General features: G+C 40.5%; 1 gene segment (V, D, J or C); it reads left to right on the top strand.

Moving 5' to 3' along the window:
- Positions 1-5,865: 5,865 nt before the first annotated feature.
- On the top strand, positions 5,866-17,439 carry LOC127527605 (Ig kappa chain V region K29-213-like). The segment is given in 3 exon segments: positions 5,866-5,979; positions 14,506-14,838; positions 17,414-17,439. Coding segments are annotated over 3 exon segments (456 nt in total).
- The last annotated feature ends 3,349 nt before the right edge of the window (positions 17,440-20,788 follow it).

The raw sequence follows: 20,788 nt of genomic DNA on the forward strand, positions 1-20,788 counted from the left end.
ACCAAGTAAATACAGGGCCAGTATCACCGATATCGATACTTTTTAATAATTAAGGTGGATGTATCATCAAATTGCTAAAGCTGAATTAATTTTAATTAACTTTAAGTGTTTTGTGATTTTTTTTTTATTAATTAGTTAAAACCCAGGACAGAATTTGGGGCAAAATAAATAAATATTTTATTATAAAACACAAGTAACATGAAATGTATTTTTCTTAAATATAGTGCACAAAATTAGGGAACCGCCTTTGAAAAAAGTAAAAATAAAAAATAATTAGTGAGAATACAATAAAAAAAGTACAATAAAAATTACAATAAAGTGTAAACACACTCAAAGAAATATCCCCCCGCCCCCTGTGCAGAACAGGTTAAAGGTTTTTGTTCAGGAGCAGTATCGTGTTCACATTTCTCGATTTTATTGCACTTCGCTTGGTACTTAGTAACTGCTTGGTATTAGTAAGTGAGTAATAAATGTGACGCATACGGTCTTTACTGCAAAACAGACATCTGTGCAGAATACGTGAAATTAAAAAAAATTAAAAGCTCACCTCTGCAAGGGAACCACCTCTTTCAACCTTCGCAAGTATATCCAGTTTTTAATACCTGGAAAAGTTTTGGGATTAAAATGCTCAGAGATCTTTATATAGACAACATATTTACATCTTTTGAACAATTACGTTCAAAATTTAACCTCCCAGCTACACATTTCTTTTACTATCTTCAAATTAGAAATTTTGTTAAACAGAAATTGCCCGATTTCCCCCACCTTGCACCCTCCACAATGCTGGAAAAAATACTGCTCAATTCCGAGGAAACAAACACTATTTCCGCAATATATAAAATCTTATTAGAGTCCCTATCTTTCAAAGATCCAAGAGGACATTGGGAAGAAGATCTCTTAATCAATATATCAGAAAAGGAGTGGAAGGTAGCAAAGCAGAGAATTCACTCGAGTTCTATATGCGCAAAGCATAGAATTATTCAACTAAAAATTATATATCGAGCTCATCTGTCTCGCTTAAAACTGTCCAAAATGTTTCCAGGTCAGGATCCAACCTGCGAGCGCTGCAACCAATCTCCTGCCTCACTGGGTCACATGTTCTGGGCCTGCACCAAACTAACATCATTTTGGACAAAAATTTTTAAGTGCCTCTCAGACAGCCTTAGTATCACAATCCCTCCTAACCCACTAACAGCTGTGTTTGGTGTCCTTCCAGATGGACTGGAATTGGAGAAGGACAAGCAAACGGTGATTGCATTCACTACACTCTTGGCACGCAGACTTATATTGTTAAATTGGAAGAATCCTAACTCTCCTCTTATAAGTCAGTGGGAAACTGATGTTTTATATTATTTGAAATTGTAAAAAATCAAATTTTCAGTTAGAGGATCTGTACAAAATTTTTTCAAAACATGGCAGGATTTAATCAATATTATTTTAGAATAAGAGAAATAACTATTATTAATAATAATAATTCATTACATTTATATAGCGCTTTCTCAGTACTCAAAGCGCTATCCACACAGGGAGGAACCGGGAAGCGAACCCACAATCTTCCACAGTCTCCTTACTGCAAAGCAGCAGCACTACCACTGCACCACCTGTGAGGATTTATTGCATTTAACTCCCTTCTCCATCTCTTATTTATATAGATATTTACTTCTCCCCTTCTTTTGTCTAATGTTGCCTTATTAAAAAGCTTAAAGAAATTTTCCTTTAGCTAAGCTCTCCTTCTCAGGGGTGGGGTTTGATTTGTTTTCAAATTTGTTGGGTTATAAATTGATCTGTTTGTATGGAATGATTACAATGAAAATTAATAAAATAAAAATATTAAAAAAAAAAAAAAAAAAATTAAAAGCAAACATCCAAGCAAAAAAAACTGTTAAACTGAAACCACGTAACTCTTCAAAGCAATCCACACTATTATTCATAACCAGAATGTGGATTCTTCTGTATTATTTGCACTTAATATACACTGCAACTGACTTTTATTAACATTCTTCAATAAACAAATGTGTACACGTTTCATCCAAAATATTTTTAATTAGTGGTTTATTTTATTTCATTTATAGTGAATTTCAATTAATTGTTTGATTACAGGTAAGCTTAGCTTGTGTGTTATACTGTATGTGTGTTGCTTTTACTCTCATCTTGTTTAGAATTCATCATTTGTGATATACATTAATATAACTTTAATATTAGGATTTCATTTTTCCTTTTTTTGTTTTGAACAGCACAATTCAGTTTATCCTGTTTTTAGTTTATTTCATGTAGTTTTGTATGCCTTATTATTTATTGAAATTTCACTAAAACTTTTTAAGTTAGTCCCTTTTCAACCTTAAAAAAAGTAAAACTGTCTGTATGACTGTCTGTATGTGCATCTGGCTGCTATGGGTCTGCCATTTCAAAAGATGGCGTATCACAAACATTTGTAGTAATAAAATACATTGCTTGTGTCATTCCAACAGATGGTGCATCACAAACATTAACACCACATCAAATGGCACACATGCATTGCGCAGTACCTTGCAAACGTTAACGCTGAGGTCTACGCTGATTGCTTAGATTTCACACAGCTAGTAATACCGATATGCAAATGAGGTAATTACATCATCTAACGATTTAGATTTGATTCAATAAACTTTATTAATTCCAGGGGGAAGTTCAGATGCATACAGCAGCAGAAACATAAAAACAGGAACAGATAGATAGATAGATAGATAGATAGATAGATAGATAGATAGATAGATAGATAGATAGATAGATAGATAGATAGATAGATAGATAGATAGATAGATAGATAGATAGATAGATAGATAGATAGATACTTTATTAATCCTACAGGAAAATTCACATACTCCAGCAGCAGCATATTGATTAAAAACAATATTAAATTAAAGAGTGATTAGAGACTCACAGGATAGATAATACAGCCAATCAGTTGGTAGATACAGTATGTATGGTGTGCATGTATTTCAAAATGAACTTAACAAGTTTGTTCCAGAAGAAGCATTGAATTGCCCAATAGCAGTGAGCAGAAATGACCCTCTGGAAGCGCTTCTTATCATACTGTGGTGGAATGAGCCTGTGGCTAAAAGTGTTCCAAGACAGCTCCTCCTGGAGGGGATTTTTCATGAAGGCATCCAAGGATTCCCCCCATCCTCTTTTCTACAACAGCTTCCAGTGTGTCCAGGGTTTGTCCTGTGATGGCTCAGGCTTTCCTGATAAGTTTGTTTAGACATTGTGCTTCTTTTGAGCTCAGGTTGCTTCCCCAAGAGACTGCAGCGTAGAACAGCACATTGGCTACTATGGACTGGTAGAAGATTTCCAGAAGTTTGCTGAACACATCAAAAGACCTGAGTCTCCTCTTAGCAAGTCCATACTGCTCTGGCCCTTCTTGTCCAGCGCCACTGTGCTGTCAGACCAATCCAGTTTGCTCTTCAATTGAAGCCTCAGGTCCTTGTACTGTAGTTCTTCACCATTTCCACATCCTCCCACTGGATGGTGACTGGTCACAGAGGCTTCTTGGCAGACTGGAAGTCTTGGTGATGTTGTGTTGCAGATTGTTGACCCTGCACCACAAGACAAAGTCATCCACAACCTTCCTGTACTCTGACTTGTCTCCTTTATTAATACAACTTCTGATGGATGAGTCTTCTGAAAACTATAGATGGCAGGCATTGGTATTGTTCTGGAAGTCTTTGATGTAGAAGATGAACAGCAGCATACTGATACAATAAATAATATAAAATTAAAGAATGATAATAATGCAGGTGAAAAACAGACAATAACTTTGTATAATGTTAAATGTTAACGTTTACACCCCCGGGTGGAATTGAAGAGTCGCATAGTTTGGGGGAGGAACGATCTCCTCAATCTGTCAGTGGAGCAGGACAGTGACAGCAGTCTGTCGCTGAAGCTGCTCTTCTGTCTGGAGATGACACTATTTAGTGGATGCAGTGGATTCTCCATAATTGATAGGAGCCTGCTGAGCGCCCTTCGCTCTGCCACAGATGTTAAACTGTCCAGCTCCATGCCTACAATAGAGCCTGCCTTCCTCACCAGTTTGTCCAGGCGTGAGGCGTCTTTCCTCTTAATGCTGCCTCCCCAGCACACCACTGCGTAGAAGAGGGCACTCGCCACAACTGTCTGATAGAACATCTGCAGCATCTTATTGCAGATGTTGAAGGACACCAGCCTTCTAAGGAATTATAGTCGGCTCTGTCCTTTCTTACACAGAGCATCAGTATTGTCAGTCTGATGATTATGTGTCTGATAGGCAAACTGCAGAGGGCTCAGATGTTCTGAAACCAGGAGTCATAGGTGTCTTAGGATCAGTCTCTCAAAGGTCTTCATGATGTATGAAATAATAAGAAGAAGAGCATGGAGATCAGAGCATCCTCTACACCTCTATGTGACAGATAAGCAAACTTCAGGAGGGTCAGAAGTTCTAAAACCAGGGGTCATAGGTGTTCTAGGACCAGCCTCTCAAAGGTCTTCATGATGTATGAAATACGAATAAGAAGAGCATGAAGATCACGTCCAATTCGCCAAAGGTGAACTCCCAACCTTGGTGGGTCGCCAAGACACTTATATTGGAAAAGTGGGTGAAAGCAAAAACTTTGAGAAACACCGCTTTAAGTTATCTATATTACTAAATGAAGGTTGTATATATGCACGGATGCCAGACGCACCGAAGCGCAAGCGCACTGTGCTCCAGAGTCAAACCCAGCGGCTTCCCAGAGTCAGTAGGTGGCGCCCAAACAACACAACACGACCTGTAAACTAAACTTGAGGTAAAGAGTGCACACCAGGTTGTATATATGCACAGATGCCAGAGGCCACAAGCAAGCCGTACACACTACCACCGCCGCCCGAACGCGACCGCCCACGCCACAGCATATACCTCCTTCGTTTAGTAATATACCCATCCAAGCCCAGGTCCGCCGCCATGGTCACTTAAGCTCGCGAATTCCCCGCCGTCAGCAAATGACTTCTAGCTAACGACACAGCCATAGAAAAACAAAAACGAGACCGCATTGATAAAAACAATAAATGAAGGCTCCTAAAACGCGCTTCTGAAACACCAGAACCAGATGAGTCACGGATCCAAAAAGAAACCGCTTTAGTACAAATATGTTTATTTAATTCAATGAAAACTTCCCCAGGACGCACCCACCCTTCATGATTTTTCTTCCCTCCAAATATCGGAGGGAACAGAAAATGATTGCTATTCTTGGATTTGCGATTCTTTTGAGAATCACGGGTTTGCTGGTATGAGCATAATCAAAGCCAGACCACCCAGTCTGTCATATCTGTCAAGTGTCTTCTTTGTGATTTCTGGGGACCTCCACAGGCATTCTGATCCATTAAAGTGTGTTTTTCAATATTTTATGTGTTGTCAAAAACTGGACCGAGAGCCATAGCAAGGGTTGGGGCAGCCACCTGTATATTGTGTCCTGGTACACAAGTCCAAAATAGAACTGAGGGAATAGGGGAAAGGTGGCGGCTTTTAAAGGCCAATATAAGAATTGACATCGGGGGGTTGGAACCGGAAGGGTCTTCATCCATAGGCTCGGGCCCAGAAATGACATCAGAGGGTCCGGAACCCGAAGGGTCTTCATCCATAGGTTCGGACTCGGAAGTGACATCAACAGAATTTCCCGTGAATGGTCTGCAGAAAAGCGAGAAAGAGAATCAGTGCACTCTGCCACACCCCGGTCTCGCTCGGAATTGCCCTCATTCAAGCCCTTTAGCTGCCTCCCATGCGCACGTGTGTGACAGTGTTCTTGTGGGTGAGTCGATGCAGTTCTTTCACTCTGCCACTCTTTCTGTCTCTTTAGGTTTGCCCATCTCCTTGTTGAAGTTGTCATTTCTGTGTGATGTCAGTTTTTTTCTTTTTTTGTATTTCCTGTCTTCAATTGCTCAACTTCTTCTCTGTTGCAAAGGCTGACCGCGACACCATGTACCTTCTGCTCTGTAAGTAGACAATTCATTGTAAATGTTTTTGTTATTTTATCTTAGCTGGTTTTGGTTTTGGCTGACTATTCAGATCATGGGGTATCCAGCTCAGGTCCTCGAGGGCCACAGTGGCTGCAGGTTTTCATTCTAACCCTTTTTTTAGGTAGTCACCAGTTCTTGCTGCTAATGAAGTCCTTTGTCGTAATTTTAATTTTCTTGCTATTTAACACCCAGACCACCTAATTGTTCTTTTTTCCTTAATTAGTGGCAAAACAATAATTAGATACAAAAATGAGCCAAAATGTGAGCAGCAAACTGTGTCCTTAGATAGATAGATCTGATTCTTTTTCTTTTTATGCCTGCAAGTCTTCCTGTCTTTATCTGATCCTTTTGGAGTTGGATCAACGGGGCCTTTGGCTCGTATACTGATAAATGGATGGACACGGGGCAGCTGGTCCAAGCATGGATGCACCCTGGTCCTACCCGTAAACCTAATCCTTCACTCTTCTTCTTCTTCTTCTTCTTCATTTTTTCAATGCTGTTGATGCTGTGCTGGTCCCTCGCTTGCTGGTCCTCATAGGCTTCCTTATTCTTTTGATGTTGTTACCCATTTTGAATGTAGCAAGGATGGGTTGGGTTAAAGAGTTCAGGACTTCAAGAAGATTCCTGGTGCAGTCCTCCTTTAACTGGGATCTTGTCTGTTACCCTGACCCTGGATCCTCACTCCATGCATCCATCCATTCTCTTCCGCTTATCCGAGGTCGGGTCGCGGGGGCAGCAGCTTGAGCAGAGATGCCCAGACTTCCTTCTTCCAGATCCTCACTCTCTCATACATATCCCGAACAATCCTCACACCCTTGTGTGGTCCTCCTTTCTAGACCTCTTGACGTGACACTCCATCATGAGTCTTCTCCAAATTAATAAATGCCAAATGCAAACCTTTCTGTTTTTCTTGATGCTTCTCTATCAGTTGTCTCAATGCAAAGACTGCACTACTTGTTCCTCTCACTGGCATAAAAGCAAACTGCTCCTTCCCTATGGTGGTTCCTTCTCTCTATAACCCTTTCCCAGATTTTCATTGTGTGTGAGAAGGACCAAATAGCCCTCACTGGACTCCTCCTGATTCTTTTTCTTTTCATGTCTGCAAGTCTTCCTTTCTTAATCTGATCCTTTGAGGTTGGATCAATGGGGCCTCTGGCTCTAAAATTGGTAAATGGATGTACACGGGACAGCTGATCCAAGCATGGATGTCCTGGCCGTAAACCTAATCTTTCATTCTTCTTCTTCTTCTTCTTCTACTCAATGGTGTTGATGCTGTGCTGGTCCTCATGGGCTTCCTTATTCTTTTGGTGTTGCTACCAATTTTTAATATAGCAGGAATGGGTTGGGTTGGGTTGTATTATGGGGTGGGCCCCGAGCATGGGTTTCAGAATGGTTTATGTCCCCTTTAAAACATTTGCTTTGTATTTCAGTCAAAATGTAATCACAAAAAACGAAGAGTGTCTGTGGCCGTCATTGACAAACATAACAATAAGAATCAATTAAACAGCTTGGAGAACTCCCCTAATCATTTAAAAAATTAAATTTCACAGGTAAACGCAATTCCAAACTTTACCAAATCCTCACAAAATAATGAGTTCACATAAAGACACAGAATGGCTCCTAGCTGATGAAGTGTAATGGAATACCTGACCATTAATACCAGGCTATTCAAAATGAAAGAGCAGATTTCAAACAAACTGTTTAAGACAGAAACACATTCCACACATCACTGAAAAGAGGAACGTTCAAAGTTTGGTCCTGTGGTCCTTGAGATTTCCTGCACTCAACATGATAAATATCAAAATGGTAGAACGTTTCTTGCCACACACTGGTCCATGTCACAGCTTCCTCAATTCAATGTCACAAATCTTGAAGATTAGCAGGCATAGGTGGAACAAACACTTTTTCTGTAATGTGCCCCTATAGATAACAATCACAAGGGGTAAGGTCTGGAGACCTGGGAGGCCATAGACGATGAGCAAGATCTTGTTGTGCACCTCATCCAATCCATCGTCCTGGAAGGGCGTCGTTCAGGTAGCGCCGGACTTCCAAGTGGAAATGAGGCAGGGCACCATCCATGCATCCATCCATCCATTATCCAACCTGCTATATCCTAACACAGGGTCACAGGGGTCTGCTGGAGCCAATCCCAGCCAACACAGGGCGCAAGGCAGGAAACAAACCCCGGGCAGGGTGCCAGCCCACTGTAGGGCACACACACAATTTAGGGTGCAAAGCAGGAACAAATCCCAGGTAGGGCACCAACCCACTGCAGGGCACACACACACACACACCAAGCACACACCAGGGACAATTCAGGATCGCCAATGCACCTAACCTGCATGTCTTTGGACTGTGGGAGGAAACCCACGCAGACACGGGGAGAAGAGTGCTACATAATGTTGTACATAATCATAACTTGTCCATACCGATGTGGAATGATGAACCTGACAAACCCACCAAATCGGACAATGTTACAACTTTGTTTGAATGAAATTAGGAGAAAGTATCAGTACTCAGTCTGCAGAACATGCAGACTCCAGACAGGGATAACCCGGGAAGCGAACCTGGGTCTCCTTACTGCAAGGCAGCAGCGCTACCCACTGCGCCACTGTGTCGCCCTGGCAGGAGTACCATCTTGCATGAAAATTAAGTCATTCAAATCTTCTTGAAGCTGTGGAAACAACCAGTTTTGCAGCATATCCAGGTATGAAAATCCAGTCACAGTTTGCTCGGCAAAAAAGAAAGGTCCATAAACTTTGCTTGCAGAAATGGGACAAAACATTTCATGTTCGACAACTATGCAAGGATTTTACTGTAAATGAGAAACAGCGCTCAGTGGCATTCACTGGTACTTTAAGGCTGGCTTTTAAACTTTGAACTTCCCTCTATTCAGTGATGTGCGAAACGTGTTTCTGTCTTATACATATCATCCGTCCATCCATTATCCAACACGCTCTATCCTAACTACAGAGTCACGGGGGTCTGCTGGAGCCAATCCCAGCCAACACAGGGCGCAAGGCAGGAAACAAACCCCAGGCAGGGTGCCAGCTCATCGTAGGGCACACTCACCCACACAATTTAGAATCGCCAATGCACCTAACCTCCATGTCTTTGGACTGTGGGAGGAAACCCACGCAGACACGGGGAGAACATGCAAACTCCACGCAGGGAGGACCCAGGAAATGAAACCAGGCCTCCTTACTGTGGGCAGCAGCGCTACCCACTGTGCCACCCATAAACAAATGTATTATATTCATCCATCCATCCATTATCCAACCCGCTATATCCTAACTACAGGGTCACGGAGGTCTGCTGGAGCCAATCCCAGCCAACATAGGGCGCAAGGCAGGAAACAAACCCCGGGCAGGGCGCCAGCCCACCACAGCTGTCTTATACAGTTTCTTTGAAATAAATTTTTGAAATCTGCTCTTTCATTTTGAACAGCCCTGTAGTAGCATTGAACTGTGGAGGAGATGTAAATAAAAATGGAGTCAGCAGCATCAGTGGGGAAAATAAAGCTGTGTGGGGGTTCAGGGTCAAATAGCACAGACAACATAACGAACAAAAGGACAGTGTGGGTGCCAACAGCATCAGCGTTGGGATTTTATATTGTAACCCTAGTAAGTTTTAATCAGATACACACCTTTGGACTTCAGCCTGCACATCGCATACATCGCAACGGAGGTCATCACAACCAGCAGGAAACTCAAGATGTCGGTCACCCAAATTAAAATCTGACAGTGACAGGAACCAGCAGACACATCTGGGGACAAAGTCAGGAATAAAGACAGGAGTTAGAAAAATAAACGACATCTGGAAATGAACACTGAAGTAGTCTGTCTGTGGAACGAGACACCTGAGTCATGAGCTGGCTTTTGGCTTGAATTTTAATAGTCATTCCCTGGCTTGTAAAAATAACATTGTTTTTTATTTCAAGGTTTTAAGTTGCAAGGATGTAGCTGTGAAATTTATGTTTAGATTTAAAGCTTTTTTTCTATGTTAAAAGCAAATTACTGTCGTCCGCAGCACCATTTTGCTTTTATTATGGGTGCTGCCATTTTCTGCTTGATATTAGATAGTGTGGACGCTAGATGTCACTCTTGCCCCGTGAAATCCAACAGACAGATGTTCAGGACATCTACACCAAGCACCAAGCAGAATTTTAATTCTTTTCTTAAATATAGTGCCCCAAATCACAACAATTCACAATAATCAATAATCACCAATAATCACAATACTATAATTCTCCTCCCAGCAGCTCCGTTACACTCCCTCCTAACTCCGGCTCTCTCTCTGCTGGGTCTCGACCAGTTCTTTTTATTCCTTGACCCGGAAGTGCTCCTCCTCTTCTTCCGGGTCAAATGACACCTCATCAGTTCTTAAGCAGCCCGGAAGTACTGTGGGCTTCTGTCCTCCTGACTGTGAAGTACTTCCGGGTCGTAGGGAAAGTAGGAGTCCCCAGGTACTTTATGAGCTCCCTTGGTGGCACCCACGGCACCCAATAGGGCTGAGGAAACAGACTCTATGTCCCAGGATGCCCTGAGGGAATCCGGGGTACAGCTACCGTCCAGGGGAGCTGCCACCTAGCGTTCTGGGAGAGGCAGTGTCCTGAAAATTCTGCCTTCCATTCTTTCAGTTCAGGGACGTCCCGGCTGGATTGATCTGCCGGTCATTTATCACGATAGATAGATAGATAGATAGATAGATAGATAGATAGATAGATAGATAGATAGATAGATAGATAGATAGATATGAAAGACACTATATAATAGATAGATAGATAGATAGATAGATAGATAGATAGATAGATAGATAGATAGATAGATAGATAGATATGAAAGGCACTATATAATAGATAGATAGATAGATAGATAGATAGATAGATAGATAGATAGATAGATAGATAGATAGATAGATAGATAGATAGATAGATATGAAAGGCACTATAATAATAGATAGATAGATAGATAGATAGATAGATAGATAGATAGATAGATAGATAGATAGATAGATAGATAGATAGATAGATAGATAGATAGATATGAAAGGCACTATATAATAGATAGATAGATAGATAGATAGATAGATAGATAGATAGATAGATAGATAGATAGATAGATAGATAGATAGATAGATAGATATGAAAGGCACTATATAATAGATAGATAGATAGATAGATAGATAGATAGATAGATAGATAGATAGATAGATAGATAGATAGATAGATATGAAAGGCACTATATAATAGATAGATAGATAGATAGATAGATAGATAGATAGATAGATAGATAGATAGATAGATAGATAGATAGATAGATAGATAGATATGAAAGGCACTATATAATAGATAGATAGATAGATAGATAGATAGATAGATAGATAGATAGATAGATAGATAGATAGATAGATAGATAGATAGATAGATAGATAGATAGATAGATAGATAGATAGATAGATAGATATTAATTTTAGTATAGTCAGCAGGATCACAACATTACATAGACAGATAGAAGAACAGCTTTACAGAAGCTCTTTAAATAAATTTGATAAAGTCCATGTATCGTCTCAGTTTCTCATCAAGGTCAACAGGAAGTGTCTGATGCCTGACATCATGTGGTCACAGGTATTAAGGTGGCCATTGGATGCTTTCTAGTTTGTCCAGGTTTGTGGATTCAATCCAGAATTGTTTCCTTTAATTCTTTGTTCACATTCTGGCTACTGACATTTTTCTGTCCCTTAAACCTGCAACTTTGATCTAAAGTTTTGGATCAGTTTATTTGTACCTCTTTGGCTTTGATGTTCACTATTTTTAATAATTGATGCTTTCTTTTTGATTTTTTTTTTGTCAATTTTGGTACTTCCCTGGTTTACAAGAATCGATCACTAAGCATGGGAGTAGTTATCGACTCTGCCACTAGATATCGAATGCCTACAGTCTAGCAAGTGGCACTGTGCTGAGTTCATCCAGATGTGTATTTCTGACATTTCTTCTACAATCGTGCACATGATTTTGACATTTGTTTTTTTTTTCCAAGCTGAAAAAAGCTCATGAGGTGAAATTGAACATCAGGATAAAATTAGCTCATCATGTTTGTTTTTTCAGTATTAATGGGCTTGTTAATAAAGAGTTTATTCCCCATGACATTACACTCAACTGCTGATGCATCTCTGGGAAAGCATCAGGAAAAAAAGCGTCCCAAGCAGTGCCACACACAGAATTGCATTTTGCAGCCCAGATAAATAGGTAGTGTAAGAAAGGCGCTATATTGCACCTGACCCGACACAGATTGACATTGGAGGCACGTGTAAAAACAAATAAACTATTCATTTTTCTTCAGCTGGAGGGCACGTCTTCCCTGTAATCCCCCCAGCCACAACACAGTCCCAAAGCACAGTACAATCACCAAGCACTCTTCTTCTTCTCCTCTCTTCCACCACCACTCCTCCTCAGCAAGCTTTGTCCACCTCCACCCGATTCTGGCCGATGAGTGATGGTCGCTGGCTCCCTTTTATTGGGTACACGAAAGTGCTCCAGGTGCTTGATTGGCAACATCTGGCTGCACTTCCGGGTGTGGCGAAATCAGTGCCCAAAAGGGGCCAGCAGCTCCTGCTGCAGCACCCCTTGCTTGGTGGCACCTGCGGAACCCCACAGAACTGCACAGAACTCCCATGAAGCCCTGGGGGAGTCTGAGGCACCGCTGCAACACAGAGAGGCTGCCATCTAGCATCCAGGGGGAGATACTGGGGTTACCACCCTTGTCCCCCAGGGAGTTGTGGTGAAGGGGCGTCCCAACCAGGCATGGACCCCGGCCATCTGTCACAGTAGATAACTAACTATTTAACTAAATAAATACTTTTATTTGTTTATGCACATAGTATGATATTTGAATACACACACACACGCACACTTACTATGGTCTGAACACACCAGAATGACTAAACAGAAAGAAATTTTTAAAAAGAAAAAAAATAAACTGACTTACTGACTGGCAGTGCCAGTCCCAGTGAGGTGCTATACAGATGTATTGCTGTTAATGTAATGGAGCCCCCGGTTGCGTTTCTTGACACACTTCTACTGAATGATTTGTTGGCTGAAACTCCTCAGTGTCGGTGTGGCACAGAGAGGGGATGTGCAGCGTTGTTCATAATGGGGGTCTACAGTGTGTCCTATAACTGAGTCTGCCCTTTTAATTAGCTTGTTGATTCAGTGGGCCCCCCTTGAAGTGACGTTACCAGCCCAGCACACCACACTTGCCATCACAGGGTTATAGAAGATGTGAGGAATGTCACTTCCCACATTAAAGAAATGCAGTCTCCTAAGGAAGAAGATCCCTTCTTCTGTATTTTCTCCCCAGTTTCATTTTATTATCCTTAACTCAGAGAATTAAAAATGCATGTATTGTATGTCCTTCATCATCTGTGTGCTTTTAACATGTGACAGTGATGTAGTGTGCCAGTCACCGCTCTTCTCATGTCATCCATAACCCTCACGCTGTGACACGACCAAAGACTTACAGGTTCAGGTCTATCCAGGCTTTTGGATTGACATCATGGGAGTGCTGATTACTTTTGATCACTTTAGATCAGCGTTTCTCAACCTTTAAGTATTTGCGACCCGAGTTTTCATAACAGTTTTAATCGCACCCCCCTAAGGTTTTTTTGAAAGGAGCCCACTAATACCAATTTGTTCTTTTTTAATTAATGATATATCATAGATGCATATATTTTATTATACCTACTTAACTTTTATCGACATTTCTCTAACTCTATATTTATTTTTCTAGTATCAGAATATAGTTTAAGTTAATTTGTTTTGGTTTCATTAGATGTATTTTTCATATTTTCGACTCTTGTTTTCTTTTTTTCACATCTTTGCGCCCCCCTAGGGGGGCCTGGTCCACAGATTGAGAACCACTGCTTTATTGCATACAGTTATGGAATTCATTGTGTTTACTGCTCTTCATTCCAGTATTGATTTTTGGAGTACTTCTTCATTGAAATCCGGTCCGTTTTGTTTTCTATATATTCTCAACACCATTTTGACCTTTTCTTCTTTGATTGCCATTTCTAGAATTTTTGCCTACTGTATTTGTGGCCATATTGTTTTATCTTTGTTGTGGCCATCGCCAGTCACGTGGTGTCCTGCATCAGCTTCTCCCATCTTTTAAAGACTGCAGCACAGTATCGTCTCCATATAGTCTTCAGATAAGAAACACAATTGTGCTGCCTGTGTTTCTTTATATAATTTAACTTTGTTTTAGCTTTTTGAACATCTCAACTTTGTCTTGACTAAGATCTTTGGCTCTTGTTTTTTGTTGTTTTTGAGTTTTCAACTCATATGTTAGCTTTGTTTTTTTCCAATTCTTTTGTTTTGCCCTTTTCTCTTCAGTTTTTCCTTTCTTTGAAACCATCCTTTTCAGGTCATACCTGCCTTGCAGCTGTAGGCATAATAATTCCCTGTGTGCTCTCCTGATATTCTTGATGTTTCTCTGTTTGCAGGTCTCCTGTGCCTTTGTCTTCATACCTACAGCTTCACGGTGACATCTCACGGTGGTGACACGGTGTCCCTGAACTGCTCGTACCCTAATGGCTCATCGATGCTCTGGTACAGACGACTCCCTGACCAGCCTCCTCAGCCTCTGCTGCAGACGTTCAGCCCTAAATCTTCAAGCTGCACTTTCTACATTGAGTCGGGAGGACACTTCACTGTGAAGGAAAATCACACTTTGGTCATCCATAATGTATCAAGTCATGACACGGCAACTTATTACTGTGCAAGGCTGGAAACAGACGTGTGCCGCTTCGCTGAAGGGATCGACCTCAGAGTGGACGGTCAGTTATTTTGTATTTTGTCTGATCTGCTCTCTGGTGTCCTCCTCTCTTTCATAAAATGCCGGCACATTTGACAGCCATGATTACGTAACTTTACCAAATAACTTGATTTACTGTGTGGCTTTCGTTGTGGAAAAAACTTTCCTCTGTTTTCAAAGAGGTCATTCTCAGAGACCAAATGAAAATGCAGAATGATTCTTAGATGTGCACAAATGTCTCAGTCCATGGAGTGAGCAGTCAATAAAACAATTCATCTATTTTTATGCTTTTCTGTTACATTACCTCATCTAATACCTCACGTCATCAGACTCTTAATATGCAGAATATACAGAACTTCATTCAATCAGCGAGTGCCACCAGTGTTTTCTGACTGCTTCTCACTCTTCCCATTAATCTGAAAATCTGTAAATTTGGTTGATGCTGCGGACTCTGCTGCTTCATAGGAGGGGTGTTTGGGTGTTTCCCTCATTAGTTTATTCCCACTTTCTAGAGGGGTGTTTGTTACTCATCTACTTCATCTTAACCTTAGCAGCTATCTTGGTGGCTCCTCTAAGATGAGACAAAAGCCTCACGTGTCCAGGGTCAGAACACCAATTATTTAACCCTTATCTTTAATAATTCATCGTTATTACTTCATATAAGTATATATTTGTAATAAATTTTAAAATTATATCATATATTGATTAAAAATACTGATTAAAATACTTTCTTCATTTTAGATCAAGGTAATGTGCCGACATTGCAATCATATTCTTGGGTTTCAAAAAAAGACGTCTCACTGACTCTTCTGTTTTATCTCTTCAAGGCTCAAGAACAACAAAGTACATCCATGAAGGTATTTGTTTCATTTATTTGTCTATAACTCTAATATATAAATAAAAATAACAGGGCCAATGCCTAAAAATGGGCTCAGTGTCACTGTGTTGGTATCATGCAGTTTTTAAAAATGGTGAAGACACATGGGAAATTCATTGTTGTGAATTGCCTAAAATGGAGAGGGGGAAACTGTGAAAAACCCTGGCCACTCAATAATAAAGAAATTCAATAAATGAGAAACAAAAAGTTAAAATATCAAAAGTACAAAAATTCAAATGGTAAAAATACACAATAAAAAAGTTTTTAAAAAGTGCAATATGCAAATATTAACATAAAACTTCTGTTAACCCCATTAGTCCGTAATTCTTAATTCAGAATGCTAAAATGGAACAAAAATGTCGCAACTACCAGCAAATAAAAAATGAACAAAAGGCGGAGCTGAACACAACTGTAACAGTGGGGCTGCTGGGCCGTGACCATGGAGGTGATACCAGGTGCATTAAAGAGACCTCAGGTTGTGACATAAAGACTGTCAACATGAACTTTTATCAGCATGGAAAAAAAAATTGCCGAAGTCACGCTGCACGATTGTAGAAGAAATGTCAGAAATACGCATCTGGATGAACTCAGAACAGTGCCACTTGGTAGACTGTAGGCATTCGATATCTAGTGGCAGAGTCGATAACTACACCCTACTCCCATGCTATTGATTGATTCTTGTAAGCAAGGGAAGTACCAAAATTAACAAAAAAAGAAAAAAGAAAGCATAAATTACTAAAAAATAATGAACATCAAAGCCAAAAATTTACAAATAAACCAGACCAAAACTTTAGGTCAGAGTTGGAGGTTTAAGGGACAGAAAAATGACAGTAGCCAGAAAGTGAACTAAGAATTAAAGAAAACAATTCTAGATTGTATCCACAAACTTCCAATGGCGTCTAATGGCCACCTTAATACCTGTGACCACGTGATGTCAGGCATCAGATACTTCCTGTTGACCTTGATGAGAAACTGAGACGATATATGGACTTTATCAAATTTATTTAAAGAGCTTATGTAAAGCTGTTCTTCTATCTGTCCATGTACTGTTGTGATCCTGCTGACTATACTAAAATTAATAAAATTAATAAAATTAATGTCTGTCTATCTATCTATCTATCTATCTATCTATCTATCTATCTATCTATCTATCTATCTATCTATCTATCTATCTATCTATCTATCTATCTATCTATCTATCTATCTATCTATTCTATAGTGCATTTCATATCTATCGATCTGTCGATTGTAAAAGATAGCCCAGACACAGACAGACATGACACCAGATGTCCACAACACATGGTTTATTTACAATATTTACAGTTTTTAATGCACAATCCAGTCCCCACTAATCCACACAACTACTGAGTCCTTTCCTCTCTTTGGCCACCTCCACTCCCAACTTCATCCTCCTGACTCCGGCTCCTCGAATGGAGTGAGGTGGCCCCTTTTATCCCACTCCAGATGTGCTCCAGGTGCACTGAGATTGTCTTTTGGCAGCACTTCCTGGTGTAGTTGAAGTGCTGCCCTTGTACCCGGAAACACTCCAGGTGTGCACACTTCCTGGAGCACTTCCTAGTGCTGTCCTCCAGGGCTTGGGAACCATCCAGGTTAGGCTGCTTCCCAGCTCCGTATCCATGGCCCCAGATGGAAACCAGGGGGGCTGCCTTCTTCCGCCCAGGGGAGATATTGCCCCTCTCCCGGTCTTTCCCTGCTCCAGGCATCCCAGTGGGGCAAGGTCCTTAGTCGTCTGCCACACTATCTATCTATCTATCTATCTATCTATCTATCTATCTATCTATCTATCTATCTATCTATCTATCTATCTATCTATCTATCTATCTATCTATCTATCTATCTATCTATCTATCTATCTATCTATCTACAGTTAGGTCCATAAATATTTGGACCGAGACAACTTTTTTCTCATTTTGGTTCTGTACATTACCACAATGAATTTTAAATGAAACAACTCAGATGCAGTTGAAGTGCAGACTTTCAGCTTTAATTCAGTGGGGTGAACAAAACGATTGCATAAAAATGTGAGGCAACTAAAGCATTTTTCAAGATTTGAGCAGACAGTATGTCTCTGAACACCTCAGAATTCATTCGGCTGCTTCTGTCCTGTGTCACATCATCAATAAACACGAGTGTCCCAGTGCCACTGGCAGCCGTCACACTGCCTCCCTCCACCATGTTTTACAGATGATGTGCTATGCTTTGGATAATGAGCTGTTCCACGCCTTCTCCATACTTTTTTCTTGCCATCATTCTGGTAGAGGTTGTTCTTGGTATCATCTGTCCAAAGAATGTTTTTCCAGAACTGTGCTGGCTTTTTTAGATGTTCTTTAGCAAAGTCCAATCTAGCCTTTCTATTCTTGAGGCTTATGAGTGGCTTGCACCTTGCAGTGCACCCTCTGGATTTACTTTCATGCAGTCTTCTCTTTGTGGTAGACTTGGATATCCATACGCCTACCCCCTGGAGAGTGTTGTTCACTTGGTTGGCTGTTGTGAAGTGGTTTCTCTTCACCATGGAAATGATTCTGCGATCATCCACCACTGTTGTCTTCCGTGGACGTCCAGGTATTTTTGCGTTGCTGAGTTCACCAGTGCTTGCTTTCTTTCTCTGGATGTACCAAACGGTAGATTTTGCCACTCGTAATATTGTAGCAATTTCTCAGATGGGTTTTTTCTGTTTTCGCAGCTTAAGGATGGCTTCTTTCACCTGCATGGAGAGCTCCTTTGACCACATGTTGTCAACTCCAGGCCTTTTATCTGCTTCATTGATAAGGACATAACGACGGACTTGACCACACCTGCCCATGAAATAGCCAAAGAGTCAATTGTCCAATTACTTTTGAGCCCCCGAAATGAAGGGATTGTGTTAAAAAAATACTTTAGTTGCCTCACATTTTTATGCAATCGTTTTGTTCACCCCACTGAATTAAAGCTGAAAGTCTGCACTTCAACTGCATCAGAGTTGTTTCATTTCAAATTCATTGTGGTGATGTACAGGACCAAAATTAGAAAAAAGTTGTCTCTGTCCAAATATTTATGGACCTAACTCTATCTATCTATCTATCTATCTATCTATCTATCTATCTATCTATCTATCTATCTATCTATCTATCTATCTATCTATCTATCTATCTATCTATCTATCTATCTATCTATCTATCTATCTATCACAAAATGGTGGCACCCATAATAAAAGCAAAATGGTCCAGTGGAAGAGAGTAATTCAATTTTAACAGAGTAAACACTATAAATCTAAACATAAATTTAACAACTACATCCTTGCAACTTAAAACCTTGAAATAAAAAACAATGTTATTTTTACAAGCCACGAATGACTTTAAAAATTCAAAGCAAAAGCCAGCTCATGACTCAGGTGTCTCGTTCCACAGACAGACCTCTTCAGTGTTCATTTCCAGATGTCGTTTATTTTTCTAACTCCTGTCTTTATTCCTGACTTTGTCCCCAGATGTGTCTGCTGGTTCCTGTCACTGTCAGATTTTAATTTGGGTGACGGCCATTTTAAGTTTCCTGCTGGTTGTGATGACCTCTGTTGCAATGTATGTGATGTGCAGGCTGAAGTCCAAAGGTGTGTATCTGATTAAAACTTACTAGTGTTACGCTATAAAATCCCAACGCTGATGCTGTTGGCACCCACACTGTCCATTTGTTCTTTATGTTGTCTGTGCTCTTTGACCCTGAACCCCCACACAGCTTTATTTTCCCCACTGATGCTGCTGACTCCATTTTTATTTACATCTCCTCCACAGTTCGATGCTAATATTAATGATCACGTATTCAATTACAGTTCATCAGCTTAGAGCCATTTTGTTTTCCTGTGTCTTTATGTGAACTCATTATGTAATTAGGATTTTGTAAAGTGTGAAATTTAAATTTATAAAATTTGAAATGAGTAGGGGAGTTCACCAAGCCATTTAATTGACTTTATTCTTATGTGTGTCAATGACGGCCACAGACGCACTTTTTTTTTTTGTGATTAAATTTTAACTGAAATACAAAGCAAACACCTTAAAGGGGGACATAAACCATTCTGAAACCCCATCCTTGCTACATTAAAAATTGGTAGCAACACCAAAAGAAAATGGAAGCCCATGAGGACCAGCAAGCGAGGAACCAGCACAGCATCAACACCATTGAGGAGTAGAAGAAAAAGAAGAGTGAAGGATTAGGTTTACGGCCAGGACATCCATGCTTGGATCAGCTGTCCCATGTCCATCCATTTATCAGTTTTAGAGCCAGAGGCCCCATTGATTCGACCTCAAAAGGATCAGATTAAGAAAGGAAGACTTGCAGACATGAAAAGAAAAAGAATCAGGAGGTGTCCAGTAAGGGCTATGTGGTTCTTGTCACACTCAGTGAAAATCTGGGAAAGGGTTATAGAGAGAAGGAACCACCATAGGAGAAGGAGCAGTTTGCTTTTATGCCGGTGAGAGGAACAAGTAGTGCAGTCTTTGCATTGAGACAACTGATAGAGAAGCATCAAGAAAGACAGAAAGGTTTGCATTTGGCGTTTATTAATTTGGAGAAGACTCATCATGGAGTGTCACGTCAAGAGGTCTGGAGGTGCATGAGAGAGGACCAGAGTAGTGTGTGAGGATTGTTCAGGATATGTACGAGAGAGTGAGGATCCAGGGTCGGGGTAACAGACAAGATCCCAGTTAGAGGAGGTCTACACCAAGGCTCTTCTTGAAGTCCTGAACTGTTTGATCTTGTTATGAATGTGTAAGTTGTGGGATAAAAGAGCAATCCCCCCGGTGCTTTGAACTGCTGACATTGAGTTGTGTAACACCAGAAAGGAGGAAGTTGGAAAAACAGAAAAAGATTTTGGAAGATTGAGAGTTGAAGATAAATAGGAAGAAAAAGACTAATATATGAATGTCTGAGGCTTAATGATGACCAGGATTCAGACGTTACCCTTCATGGAGAGTTAATGAAAACAGTAGAGAAGTTTAAGTATCTTGGAACAGTGGTAGACCAAGATGGAGAATTAGATGCAGAGATAACCCATAGAGTGCATTGTGGATGTAGCAACTGGTAGAAGGTACCAGGAGTACTGTGT

This window comes from Erpetoichthys calabaricus, chromosome 4 (genome assembly GCF_900747795.2).
Source record: "Erpetoichthys calabaricus chromosome 4, fErpCal1.3, whole genome shotgun sequence".
Classification (NCBI taxonomy): Eukaryota; Metazoa; Chordata; class Cladistia; order Polypteriformes; family Polypteridae; genus Erpetoichthys; species Erpetoichthys calabaricus.